Below are 14,795 nucleotides of genomic sequence, written 5' to 3'. Positions count from 1 at the left end.
GGCAATATGCCTTGTTTGGGAGTGAACAGGAATAAAAAAAAAAAAAAAAAAAAAAAAAATGGAATTCTCATGGACATTTCAAATTATTAAATTTTAGAGAATCAAAATCACGACAACTTATAAAATGACCTGATGGACATATCTTTTCACAGAATACTGTTGTTTCTTTTTGTCAGGGTTACATCATTATGAGTCCGTGTGTGGCTTATAACATATTAATTCTGCCCTGATCAGCAAATCTTGTGGTTGGGAAATTAGAAATGTTTTAAAACAATTTCGTTCAAGCCTTTCCTGATCTTTAATTAATAACAAAAATAATATATTCACGAAAGCCAGATAAAAAGTTTGCATTAAAAAAAAAAAATTTTTTAAATCAACGCAAAAGATTTTAAGTAATTTCACCCAAAAATGTCAGGTTTGGAAACAATTTTCATTACTTTAAGTAAATACCAAATCCAAAATTAAATCAATCTCAAAAAGAGATTGATGTAATTTGCTTGAAACATTATGTGTAGTGTATACAGACAATTTATAGGAGATGATTTCAATGAAAAGATGCAATGAATAAACGCAGAATGAAGCAAATAAAGCCATAAAAAAGTGCAGATGAAATGAGTTTTTCAGTTTATATAATTAAAAAGGAAACATTGAAAGTAAGAATGGGCAATAAATAAAATATTCTCTTAAATATGTAAATAAAAAAATAATAATAGTGGCACTAAAAATAAAAAAGACACCAAAACATTTGAAACCAATATTTAAATTCTTAAATGTAAAAATCATTCTGATATAATAATCTCAACAGTCTTCTTTTGCATGTGTGAAATTGAATTTTTCCCGACATCAAACTGCACTGATAGCAAGTAAGGTTGTAATTATAAATAAAAATAATTACATTGATAACAAAAAGGTAGAAAACAGAAAAACTTGACTTTCACATGCATCTTAATTTGGTTTCAGGCCACGTTTGTCTGCTATACCTCTGCATTGAAATCGCCTTCCATAAATTATTTTCATATGTAAATAAATCCCAGTTTTATAATTAAAAATAAATTATACTAAAAATTCTTAAGTAACCTTGGCCTGATAAACTTTTGTGATGTTTTAAGTAGCAATTTTCATGCGTAAAAGGGGATTATTTTATAAAACCTTCCAAAAATGAAGCAAAGAATTCTATTTTGAAAAGTTTATTCATTTACTACCAGGCAGATCTGGCATTGTCTTGGACTGAATGAGAAACCATATGTCCTGCATTCATCCATTTTTTAAATATTTTATAATATCCAATCGACAGGAAAAATTTTAGAAAATAAACAGAAGAAATGGCAAATGGTAATGTGCACATTTTTCAGAAATTCCAGGAGTAACGTATGCAAAATTTCAAGGAATTAAAATAGTTGTTAATGAAGGAAATGGAATGCCTGCTCACTTTTTATAATGTGTTAGAATTTAACACTCTCCCTCATAAACAGCACCACCGTACAATGCTCACAGAATGCAGTAATGGATGGTGACAAATTTTCATGATCACATGACTCCTGACGTTTGATCTAGCTCTCGACATCTCAATCTTTTGGACTACTATGTATGGAGCATTCCAGGGTTGGACAAAATAAGGGAAACACCTTGTGAATTTTGTATAAATTTTAAAACATCTATAAAAATTGAAAACAAAAAAAATAAATAATACCAAAATGTTGATTTTTATTTATTTATTTTTTTATTTATGGTTATTGTCTTGAATTAGTTTAATTTATTTTTTGTAACAAAATTCTGGAAGAAAGTCAAAGTTATCTGAAAGAAATCATAAATCCCTTGTAAGGATTGTGAAGAAAGAGCACAAAACCATGGCACTATATTACAGCAGAGCTTAACAATGATCTGGAGAATTTTATTTCAGCAAAAATGGTTTGCAAAGAGCTAAATCTCATATGAGGGTTACCATCAGAAAACCACTGCTTTCAATTGTGTTCCATTATGTTGTCCAAGCCCTGTAGTTGAGTTAAATGTTAATGAGCACCTTCACAACACTAAATAGTTCCTAAAATTCTACACAATTAGAGCAATGTCCAATATGAACAAAGACCATCTAATGTAGGCGATTCGTACTTCACATAAAGTGTTATTGAAGCTAAAGAAATCTTTAATAAAATGGCAAAACAATATATTCTTATCTTTAAAAACGATTTTCAGTAGGACAAAATTTTTACTCATTTCTAAGAGTCAATTTTATGCATATATCCTCAAATACGTTATGTACCTTGCATATATTTAATATAAAAAGTACAGCCAGTCTATTTATTGCATTTTTGTCATCAATTGTTTTTTATTTTCCTACAAAGTATAAAATTAAGTTTCTTTCAAAAGATATGGCCTCTTTTTGAGTATTTTCTACCAATTGAATTCAACAGATATTTTATATGGGAAGAGACAGACAATATATGAACTGGTGTCAGACTATATGAAATAATATCAATTTAAAAAGGTTTACAAAAGATTCATACATTTTTATAATTTAGTTTTAATGTAATAATATTATTAATAAACAGTTTATAATATACACATTGCAAAAAAATTGGTCACTTTTGTTTTCTAAAAGTTTTTTAATTGCCATCTTGTGAAGTGTTGCTATAGATACACGGAGGGGGGGGGCGACGCTAATAGCAATTAACTACTTCTGGAATAGAGCAGCATTACTTGATATTTCAGTAGCACTTGCCAATACATTATTTAAAAAAAGGGATATAATTTGTCCATAAAGACTTACTTGCCTTTGTTTAAGACCAAAAATATTTTGTTAAAAAAAAATGGTTAAAAAAAAATTGTAAAACCATTACAGGGTTATTACAGTATAAGAAATAAACAACTGTTTCTTTTGATTAGCTTCAAAAATTTGATTTATCAATGCTAAACGTTTGAAACTAGCATCTTTTTCCTTTATGATTTAGATCCCCCCCCCCTTCTTCAATGGATGCCTCCTCTCCTCTAATGTCACTGTCAGAAAGGCACCATTATTTACACAAAATTGTGAAATAAGTCAATATTCTTTTATAATCATTTGCAATAACATTCTTGCAATCCTCCAGCAACTTGTTCCAATCATTGAAATCTCCTTGAAAATGATTCCGTGTAACCAATTTCTACCATAATTGATTTTAAATTTTTACACCAAAAGAAAATCATAAAATATTTAGAATCCCTTAAACACACCCACATGTTACGTAAAAAAAATGAACGGTATTAGAAATTTGATTTATAAAAAAAAAAAGAAAAAGGAAAAAAAAAGCTTCTTTGACATGACAGAGTTGCATGCAAAAATGCAGGTTTCCTTTGGTTTCAGAGCACAAATCAACCATAACACTTGAACTTGACTTGCTTTAAAATTCAATTGAAACCATGGTTTACTTACAAGAGCTTCAAAAAATATTTTAAAAATTCAAAGAGTCACAAAGTAAACGGATGTCAGCCATTGTTTAATGTATTCATGATGACGTCACCTCAGAATTATCCAGAATCATTCTGGCATTCTGTTCAGAAGAAGACTTGTCCCAGACATACGTAAAAGCGAGAACAAGATCTACCTTCTTTTCTGATCTCGTCTAACAGTTTGCCATTATGGAATGGACTTCACAAACCCTGATAAGAGTATTATGACTCCTCTTTTAGGTAGCAGTTACCCACAAAAAAATGTAAGTTATATTTACTTATAGCTCAGTTTATATAGTTTCTCTGTATATGACCCTGGCAACACACAAATCTTTCTTATTGTATTAATGTATTCTTTCCTTGATGCAAATTATTCTCTGTTTCAAGAAGATCCAATGTTACTCAGGATTGGATGAAGATCACTACTATATATTTATTCACTATGTTCATAACAGCATATTGCTTTGTTTGTACTGTGTCCTCCTTTTGTTTTGAACCTTTATATAATCGGAAGCTGAAATGTGGGAGAAAGGAATTCATCTAACACCCTTACGCCTATCATGAATAGTTTGAAGTCTTAGCCTGCAGGATAAAATTAATATTTTCAGTTTTCAGAAAGAACTGTCATAAGAGTGAAAAGAAAGGCAAGGTATGATGGATAGAAGAAAATAGAAAAAAAACAGAAAAAGAGAAAAAACGATAAAGCAAGAGAGAGGAAGAGAAATAAAATCCAGCAAAATAGTAAGAGAAAAATAATGTAAGGCTCTAGTGATTTGTCAGAAATCTGATTTTTTTATTAAAAAAATTTTTTTTTAATGTATTTAGACCAAAAAGCAATGACGTCACATCTATAGTAGCTCTGATGATTTAAGCGGAAATCTGCCTTTTCTTTAATCCAGAAAAAAAAAAAACAACAGAATTTAGCTAAAAAGTGAAAAACTTACATCCTGAGTGATATTAAATGGAAATTTAGGTTGGATTAAAGTGAACAAAATATAATTTTTCATACTATCAAAAGGAAAAATTATTTGTGTACTTATATTTTTATGAATTAACAAAACTATTTTGTAATAGTTTCATTGAATGACTTTGATTAATCATGTTTGGTCCTCATAACAATACAAATTAACCCACATAGCTCCCAGAGTTAAACATGATTTTAGTTGCTTTGGATGTAAACCAAAGGAAAATATTTACGTCCATTTTATCAAAGAATAACGAAAAAAAAAAGCTATAATGCTGTGCATGTTATTTACAGTGATATATGCACAAATGAAAACAAGGACAAAAAAAAAAAAGAAAGAAAACGCTAATTCACTGCCTCCACAAAAGAACTTATTGTCCATAATTCAATTATAATTATAATTCCAATAATGGAAACTTCCAATTCAGAAAGCTGTTTCAACCATTTAATCATGGTCTCTTCCTTCAGGGAAATGTATAAATGAGCTGGATATTTTAAATATGGTTTGGGGTGCTCTCATTTGAGAAACCGTCGAGAGGACTGCAGCTATTTTACTAATTTGACTAATGAGTGCTGATAAAATCTGCCTGCAAAATAAATAACCATATTTTCCCCTTTACCCTGATGTGGAGGTAAATGGATGTCTATGTTTGATATACCATGATTAAGCAAATTTTGATTTTTTCAGGTACTTTTGAATGTAATCAGAGTCCACGAATAGAAATCTGTAGTTATACTTGTTAAATAGAAACAGTTATCTGGCCAATTACCAAAAACATTGGATAGTTTCACTTATCCACTCAGGATAGAAAAAAATCCGAGCCAATCTTCATTTCTTTATTTAACACAATGTAAACAGAAAGAGTTATGGGACAGGTTCTTCAGAAATGGACCAACTTAAGAGCAACACACACTTATAATTGGTGCCGCGACCAGGATTCATTATATTGATTTAGAGTTAGTCATATGACACAGAGTAAAGTAAGATGCAGCCTGGCAATATCACAATACAAGCCAAAAAAAAAAAAAAAAAAATGACATAAGAAAATCAACTCTTCATGACCACATTATAATATTACGATAAACAAACTAAAATATTAAAAAACCCTTATCTTAAAAATAACAACATGTTTTGATGAAGATAAAAATATAGTGATATTAAAAAAAAATGCTATTCATGGAATATTTAATAAAATGCGCAATCTTTTCTGCAATCCAGACATATTTAGCCCAAATAAACTTCAGTCTATGTCCGACTTGTCCCACCAAGTTTCAATCCTGAACAACAATCTTTCTTTTATCTTTGTTCAAAAACAAGCACATGAGCAATGTTTGCAAATGATGCGCAAAATTGTCAATAACTCGTGAAGGATCTGGCTATTGTGAAGCCCAATCACCATCTATAACTTCCTCCAGATGAACTGATCACCAAAGTGATCCCATATGACATTGAATGGTGATTAAACAAAAACTGTTGGACAAGTCAGGCATAAACTGAAGTTCATTTGTAGCAAATACAACTCCTGTTTCCCTTATTTTTTTCTTTAGTCCTCATATTCCATGAGCAATGTTTCTGACAAAGAGGGAAGAATTACTGTTTTCTATTTCATCTAACAATTATCATTGGCAAGTAGTATTGGAGTAGTATTCTTTTTTTAGTTCCTTACATTAAATGGCTTCATGCCTTGTCTGGAGCGACTTCCATAAAAAAAAAATGGTTTGATTGTAGAAAGGATTGTGAATTTTATTACCGATTCCATGCGTGACTTTTTAAAAATTATTTTAAAAAGGAATGATAGCGGTTGTACGTTATCCAAAGTCACATTTCTACGATGCATTTTTCTTTCAAAATAATTTTTAATGCAACAAGTTAAATAAACTCAATCCCTTCAAACTTTTTGTCACCAATTTTTGTCTCGGATAGTAGTACACGGCCGTTGATATTAAACGCTTGGATATAAGACGCAATGTTTCCATTGTCTTCTTCGGACTTTAATGCAATTATCACAGTGTCTTGTGTGCCAGGCACAAATTTGAAAGTCGAGTACCCATGAGTTGGGTGCACATTCCCAATCTGTGTGACCTTGATTTGACCAAATTTTTCATTGCAACTTAAGAGAACATTAGTTGCTCTCTGCTCGTCAGCCGTCTCATCATATGCTTGTTTGCTGAGACGCCTTGGCAAGAAAAACCAACGTTGATGGACCATACTCCAAACAGCAGATTCATGGATTAAATAACCTGTAAAGAAGAAGAGATATATTAAAATAGAGTGATAAACATGAGTTTCAGCGGACAAAATTAGACTGGAAGTTCATTCATACTTTGAGAGAATGCTACAATCATTACTGCTACGATAATATCAGCAATCAGACACATAATGCCAGGTGATGAAAAAGAGATTAAAATAGGGAGATAGACATAAGATTCAGATAACGTTATCAATAATATAAAAAGATTGTTTGAAATATTAGTCAGTACATTGATAGTTTGCTTCTGAATTTTTGAGATGAGGTTTAATTCACATTATTTGGATTCTTCAGACTATTGTTCTCATATTGAGCGTTATTTTTGCAAGATTTCGGTCAATGTAACCTTTGACCTTCTTTGGGAATCTTTCTGTCAAACTCGTGAAACTTTTATTTAATTCACCAGGGTAGCATGCTCTCAGCCATAACAGGATAGAAGTCCTAAATAATTCACCATTGTATTTTGAGTGTCACTTGCACTGAGGACTGAACCTTCAACCTGTAGAAGAGTAACTTTACGACAGAATTTTATCAAGTACTTTATTGATTATGCTACGGAAAATTCTATTATGAATTTTAGGAGCCTTAAACCTATTTTTAACAAAACCAGACACCATAACGCTGGACAAGGCACACACTGCTACTTAATTTGATACTCATAATCTTTAAATCAGTAATAAGTGCATTTCTCCTATGTCCATCAAAATAAAACTTACATAGCTGGATTCACAATAAATTTTACTTTAAAATGGCATTTTTATATTTTTGTTGTGATTTGTATATTTGAAGAAATCGCTATTTAAATCCGACTATTAACAACGAAACATGCCAGCATAGCATGCCCACTCGCAGTAGATGACTTTTTGCAAATAAGTGGTTGGGGTGTTCACATAAATAGTCAAAGCAGAAATTGTACATATTGGTGACGTTTCTAATTATTTTAGCTAATTAGAGAAAAGAATTGTCTTTGCTACGGAATTTGAACACAACACATACATCTTTCCAGTCAAAAGTCAACGCTTTGTAGTACAAAGATAAGTAAAGACATAAACTGTGTTCAAACGGTATTTAATAGTAAATATATTAATTTATTTTGTCCTAAAATTTGAAAAGAATTGGATGAAAACTTAATATGCACGAGTAGTAGTGCCAGACGCATGTAAACATGAGAATTTTTGTGTGCCAAGACGGGCACAAAAAATCTGTTAACAAATTGTTTGTTAGCTAACATAAAATTTTCATTTTTTTGTTTTGTTATTTAGAAAACATAAATTTTTTATCATGAAAGGAAAAGAATATTAAAAAAAAAAAAATTATTTTAAAAAGAATGACCGACAATGACCACGTTTTTAAATGAGTTAAAACATACAAACCACTTATCCAGTTAAGTAAAAGAATAACTTTTATTGGGTTTGTTTTACAATCAAAAAACAAATATATAACAAATAAATGTTACCAAAGGCAAGTTACTCTTCTACCTATTGTGATAAATTTTTGGTGTTGTAAATGTTTATTCTGTTAAAAAACAAGTAGTATCGAGCATTACATGAGAACAAGAAAAAATGATCGCATGTCGCTTGAAGTCTCAACAATGACTTAAAAATAAAAAATTATACAAAATAGTGGTAGAAACTCATCCGGTAACTTGAAGATGTTAAAATGAAATTTAATCATACTAATTAGTTTAATGAACTTGAAAACAGAATAATTGTAATCTGTACAAAATTTCCTTTTATTTGATATGCTACAAGCCATATTTTGTTAATAATTTCTTTGAATTGTGTCATGGTAGCCATCTTGGATTTCCTGGTTCCATCTTGGATTTTTCACAGTGTAATGATGACAAATGATGATGTCCATCAGAATAATATTTCGCATGATGATAAAGCCTTACCTCCCATTTTTTTCACTATTTTTATGATGCTCCTACTTAAAGCCGTTAAAATGAAACTTAATTATGCCAATTAGTTTAATGTAAATGAAAACGATTTTGATCTGTACAAAATTTCCTTTAATTTGATATGCTACAAGCAATATTTTATTAATTTCTTTGAATCGTGTCATGGTGGCCATTTTGGATTTCCTGGTCGCCATCTTAGATTTTACATGATGTGATAATGACAAATGATAATGTCCATCAGAATAAAACTTTCTATGATGATAAAGCCTTACTTACCATTTTTTTTTAGCTGTTTTTATTCTTGTTTCTACTTAAAGCTGTTAAAATGAAACTGGAATATGCTAATTAGTATTATAATTAGTCCGTAAGTTACCAAGCGAGATGGTCATAAATAACGCCAACTGAACCTTCGTGGTATTATGATAATATGTTCAAAATTTATTATATCTTAAAAAGATCTGAAGATACAGTTTTTTAAAGATGAGTTAGTCTGCAAATTGTGCAAATTTCCTACCATTTTCAGTCACAAGCTTATATGCATTTGAATAGGACTGAATTGAGGCAAAATGTCCAGTGAACCACACATTTTTTTGATACTTTAAATGGTCACAACTCCAGTTCTAATGGGCCGATTTAAAAAAAAAACTAAAGATATTATTTCTTTGTTTTTTTACCTCTTTTTAGTAATGCTCGATTTGAGTTTATTTAATCTAAACAAAAAAATGGTGTGGTATTGCTATTAGATGTACAATCTTACTACTTATCATTATACATCACTATTTATTACTACAAATTATTAATATATATATTATCTATTATTTGCACTCTGGATAGTTATTTTGGTGGAGAATTTCTCTTAAACTGTTCATCTCTTGATATGTATTGCTGTTACTACATATTGCTTTTGCTCGATGTTGTAGGCAATGGACGATTCCTTTATTTTATATGAATGGCGGGAGTTGAAGTTTAGATACTGTCCACTGAGTGTTGGCTTTTGAGAGCTATCAGCACATCTACAAAATTTGCTATTATGTTTCTTTGAAGTCATTGTGATCTGCATAGATGGGCCGATAGAGTTCACATGTTTGAACATTTTCCTTGTGGGGTCAGACTAGGAATATGTCATGCACATATCACAGTTAATGCCATTTCCTCAAAGTATTCCATGTATATTTAAAACTTTTACCCAATCATGGCTGATGGAATGAGAGCATGCTACCCTCATGGATTAAATAAAAGATTCCGTTCTGTTTGAAATTTCATGCAAATTTCCAAGTCCGACAGAAAGATTCCCAAGTTGAACATGATACACTGAATCTGAATAAAAATCCAAATAGTATGGATGTTGGTAGCACAATTATAACTAAATACGTTTTGTGAAGGACAGTTAAGCGTGGAGTTGTAAACTGGATATAAATTAAACAAAGAGTCACAAATGGGTTATGAGGATGATCTTTCAGGAAATAAGCTGTATCACGAGTAAAAGGAAATCGCTGAGACTTAGCTGGAAAAGAAAATGATTCTCTGAGAGCTAGGAAGATATGTTTTTTTAAGATCTTTTGACAATCATTAAAAATAACAAAAGCATGTGCTTATTTATTTGAAGTGCTGAAACTATACTTCAACAGAAGAGAGAATATCACAGTTTTGTGGAATACCATTCTTTCCAAAAGGAACTTGCACAAGTCCAGTGAGCAGAGAATTGTAAAGTGTATAGGTACAGTGAGCTGTATGCTTACACCCTGATCCTTTTGAAAAGTTCAAAATTAATTTTCAAAATTTCCACAACTTTGGCAACTCTTTCAGTTGTTGATTATTAATCCTTGAGGCATATAGTTAAAAATTAGACCATTTTGTTTTTAAAATTGCAAAAATTCTGATTTTTTTAATTAAAAAAAATGAAACTCAAAACTGATAAAAAGTAGCAGGAAAATTTCCTGAGTGTTTTCATTTTAAAGTTTTTTCTTGTCACTAGTAAGAGTATTAAATTTCATTTGTAATGAACTTTCAGAGATGCAACCTGGCGGCGATGAGACAAAGGTTGGAGTATGGCTGACAATGTGAGAGTTATTAAATTTGAGACTCTTTTTTCGAATCTTCTCACTTGCGGTAGATGCCTGAGTGGCAACAATATTTTATGCAGGAGTGAATAGTAGCTTTGTAACAGCATATTCTCAGGTGTTGGTGTAGTTTGTTTCAATATACCCAAATAAGGTAATTCAACCATAAACCTCTGGAACCTGAAGTTATTGAAAAAAGTTTTTTTTGTAAAAGCATTAAATTCAACCATTCTCAGATGATAATTTTGTGCCAAATTATGATTTGACCGAATTTTTTTGTCAATCATGTGCACGTGGTGCAAAAGGGTGAATGGTGAAAATAAAAAAAAGGCATACGTGCGTACACACACCAAACTTACCAGGCAACAATGTTCCCGTTTTCTTTCTTAAGGCATTATAATTTTCATGCCAATCCACGTGCGTGACGGCACCATTACGGTCAATTATTTTCACCCATTGTGGATTCAGGTTTTGTACAATTCCTTTGCGTGATGTCCATTCTTTGCCTAAACTTCCGACATAAAGTTTCTCATCTTTCACACAAGCCCACTCGCACTTGAAACCTGAAAAGATTAAAAGAAAACATTTAAAAAAGGCGTCACATGATATATTTTTATATTTTACATATCTTGTTCTTTTACAACATAAGACTAATAATATACAGCATAATTGCGTTGACACACCAGTTCTCGTCAGATCACTGAAATTAAGCAACATTAAGCCTGGTTAATACCAGATGGGTGACCATTTGGAAATTCTAGGCATTGTATGTGCTCTCCGCTTATCTCAGCATTTGTTTTCAGTCGTCCTTTATAGACACTTCACTTGCCACTGGTATGAAACAATATCAACTAAGGAGAGGTGTGGCTAGAGATTGCGCATCTCCTGCCACGAAAATTTAGCACGCAGGCACCCCTTCGTGAGTATCCATAGTCCGTCAAAGACTGAAGGAGCCTGTATACATATATTTAACATAACATTATCTTGATGAATTTACAAAGTCAGACTCAAATAGCAATATGTCTGTCATATCAATATTGGATTCAAACTAGCCTATTTTTTTCATCCCTTCCTTCCATTATGTTATTGCCACAAATATATTTTATTTTGGGGCAATTTCTTTTTTAAACTTTATTTCAGTTAAGAAAACTTTTAGAGTGGAGACTTTTTTTCCTTATTAACGATTCTTAAACATTAAAGGAAAGTAATCATGTCATGAATTATTTTCCTTTAATTCTGCAAAATTAAATATCTAAAACATCTTATATTTTTGAACATTAAATGGAAAATTCCATATAATACATAATTTGGGTTTTTTTTTACTATTGATGTCAAATACGAAAACAAAACAAAATTCTGCTTCTCGAAATAATTTACTTACAAACTTTATTTGGTTTAATGTCTTTTTGTGGAATGTCTTTTAGAAATTGACTTTCAAACTAACCTACGCTCGTCAGCTCTTTATACCTATTACTCTCACGTTCATTCTTTTCATTTCCTGCTACGTTTTCCCCTGTGAACTGAACCTATTGCCTCAACTGTTCTACATGTAACAATGCCTTACCCTTCTTCATCTTACTCATACGTTTCTCAGAATATTTCTTTCAATTCTTATAACTGGAGCAGATACTGCTTCTACATAAGCCTGAAATTTTAAATATTTTCATGTAATGGATTTTAATTAAAATTCAAATAATTATTCTGGACATAAAGTTTACTATCTTTATGTTTTGATTTTAATCTTTGTACATGGATATATATATATATATATATATATATATATATATATATATATATATATATATATATATAAAAGTGGTGCAAAATTGTTTTTAGAATTAATTTTACACTTCCTGAGATGGATAGAAGTGCTGAAACTAGATTATGCTTAAAATGTAATGAGATTAAATAACAGTATGTACAAAATGGATAAAAGAGGATTATGTAATAGAGATTATGTCAAGCAAGGTGTGTTTTCCAATAGTGCAGTTAATCTGAATAATAAAAACCAAATGAATATAAAATTTTACTCAATAAAGAAATCATCCACTTAAACATATACAAAAATAGACATTTAGCTGTTTCTTCTTTCCGCACGAATCAACACATTAAGTCTCACTTCAAATCTTTCTCTTCTTTGGGATTATATCAGAGTTATCTCCCTTGAATTGTTATAACCTCTCACTAATGAAAGTGCTGCTTCTTCTTTTCATATGAATCTGCATTTTAAGTTGTTTTTTAATCTGCTTGATGCTGTTGTTGGCATTTGTTTCACCACATGTCGTTTTTAGAATCAGGTAATCACATAAAGGTTGCCAACATTCACAGTGAAAGTCATGCTATAGATCTAACAGGATTCGATCATGGCATGTAGGTTTTATGTTTAAGATGTCCACATTTTCATAATGTTCAAATAAAAAAGCGGAAGTCAATCTTTAATAATAAACAGGAAAGATAAATAAGACTTTCAGTCCAAGACATTTACAAATATATTTAGGGTTGTCATTTAAAAAAAGTAAACGTTAACATTTTCATGAGATTTTTAAATAAATTTTTTGGTACTTGTGCAGAATTTGAACCAGACATAACTAACCAGCCGCTTGGCTTTGCTCGGAACAGGACATCAACCACTGGCTTTCGCTGAGTGTCACCAATTATCAAAGTGTAACAACGCTACTCACAGAAAATACTGAAGAAAACATTTAAATATAATAAAAATCACCAGCAAAAAAATATAAAACGAAAATAAAAAGAAGCAACGATTTACCGTAACAATTACTCTTTTATTATTGTAACAATTTTTTTAAGTGAAAAAAATAAAAAAATAAACAAGTATCTTTTTCAACCATTTTTTTTGTCGAGCCAAATTAATAAGAAATTCAATTTTTTCAGTGTTTTTTGTATTTTTTAACAAAAGTTTAAACAAAAAAACTTTTTAATGTGTTTTTCATGTATTACTTTTTTTTTTTCATCTTTTTTCTTAATTTTTGTAACTAGTGTAAAGTAAACTTTTTTTTCTTTTCATGAACAATTTTTTTTTTGTAGGGTGGGTAACCATTTTTTTCAATTAAATTAAGCCAGGATTAGGTAGATTTTTCTACGATCGCACCAGACAATGTCAAAGTGGGGCGAGAAGAGACAGCGGGTGTGGAAGAAACTTCGCCAAATCCAAGCGCATGACATTATGTTACAAGCAAAGCCGAGTGGATGGTTAGCTATATCTGATTGAAATTCTACACAAATACAAATTTTTTTCCAACCAAAATTGGATGTGCACAATTTTCAACTCGTGATAGGAAAATATATAAAAAATTAGTGGACATCAGTGAAATGCATGAAAATGTAAGAAAGGAAATATTGGGATGATTAATCAGAATCGGAAAATTCTAAACATTTAGGGGTATTGGAATCGTTATTGGAAAAAAATTTAGCCTAATTTCCATTTTCAAAACAATTCTTTTAATTTTTTTTCTTGATAAGAAAAAATGAAACAAACCCAAATAATAATGTTTTATGGTACTTTTTTGCTCTGGACACAAATGAAAAATATAAATGAAAATCTCACAATGAATTTATCAAAATATTGGATAAAATACAGACGAATTAAAAAGGAAATTGTATCTATATTTAAACTTATACACCTTTCCCTCTGCAAAAAAAAAAAAGAAAAATGAAGAATGAGATTTGGGCATTTGTTATTGTAACAGAACAAAAAAAGAAATGAAAACAAATATGCAAAAAATAAATGTTACCAAAGATAAGACTATCCCCATGAATAAGTTTATTTGATCTTAAACTTATTTTAAAGCATGTTTTTAGGTGAAAACAAACTTTATGTCCACTCTGTTCAGTTATAATAAAAAAAAAAAATCGAAAATTAAACAAACACTAGTAGAAACACATCAAATAAATGTCAACAAATAAGTGAAAATGTTATGTTTTTTTGTCTAATATTCGATTTTTGAGCGATTAGACAAGATTAAAAAATTAGAACAGGCCAGAAATGATAATCATTTTATGTTAAATTTATGTGCTAAACTGCTTTCCTACTCAAAATTCTTAAATAATTATTTGTTTCTTTTTCCACCACATAATCATAAAAAAAAAATAGAATCTCATTTTGGGGGAGTGATTTAGCTAATGGTCTTAATCTATTTGCCATTATTATTATTATCCGCATCTTGTTTTTCTTTCTA

General features: G+C 30.3%; 1 protein-coding gene across 1 annotated transcript in view; it reads right to left on the bottom strand.

Annotated features, from left to right (window-relative positions):
- Positions 1 to 5,213: 5,213 nt before the first annotated feature.
- LOC145266461 (soluble calcium-activated nucleotidase 1-like) overlaps positions 5,214 to 14,795 on the bottom strand; it is a 32,987-nt gene continuing 23,405 nt past the window's right edge. The window contains exons 2-3 of the mRNA XM_080122142.1: positions 10,959 to 11,162; positions 5,214 to 6,631 (exon numbers count right to left, since the gene is read on the bottom strand). Coding sequence (XP_079978268.1) covers positions 6,261 to 6,631; positions 10,959 to 11,162 — 575 coding nt within the window. The 3' untranslated portion in view covers positions 5,214 to 6,260. The remainder of the gene's footprint in view (positions 6,632 to 10,958; positions 11,163 to 14,795) is intronic.

Source organism: Euprymna scolopes, chromosome 41 (assembly GCF_053919585.1).
Source record: "Euprymna scolopes isolate OS-2025 chromosome 41, ASM5391958v1, whole genome shotgun sequence".
Taxonomy (NCBI): domain Eukaryota; kingdom Metazoa; phylum Mollusca; class Cephalopoda; order Sepiida; family Sepiolidae; genus Euprymna; species Euprymna scolopes.
This window is presented reverse-complemented; position numbering and strand designations above follow the sequence as displayed.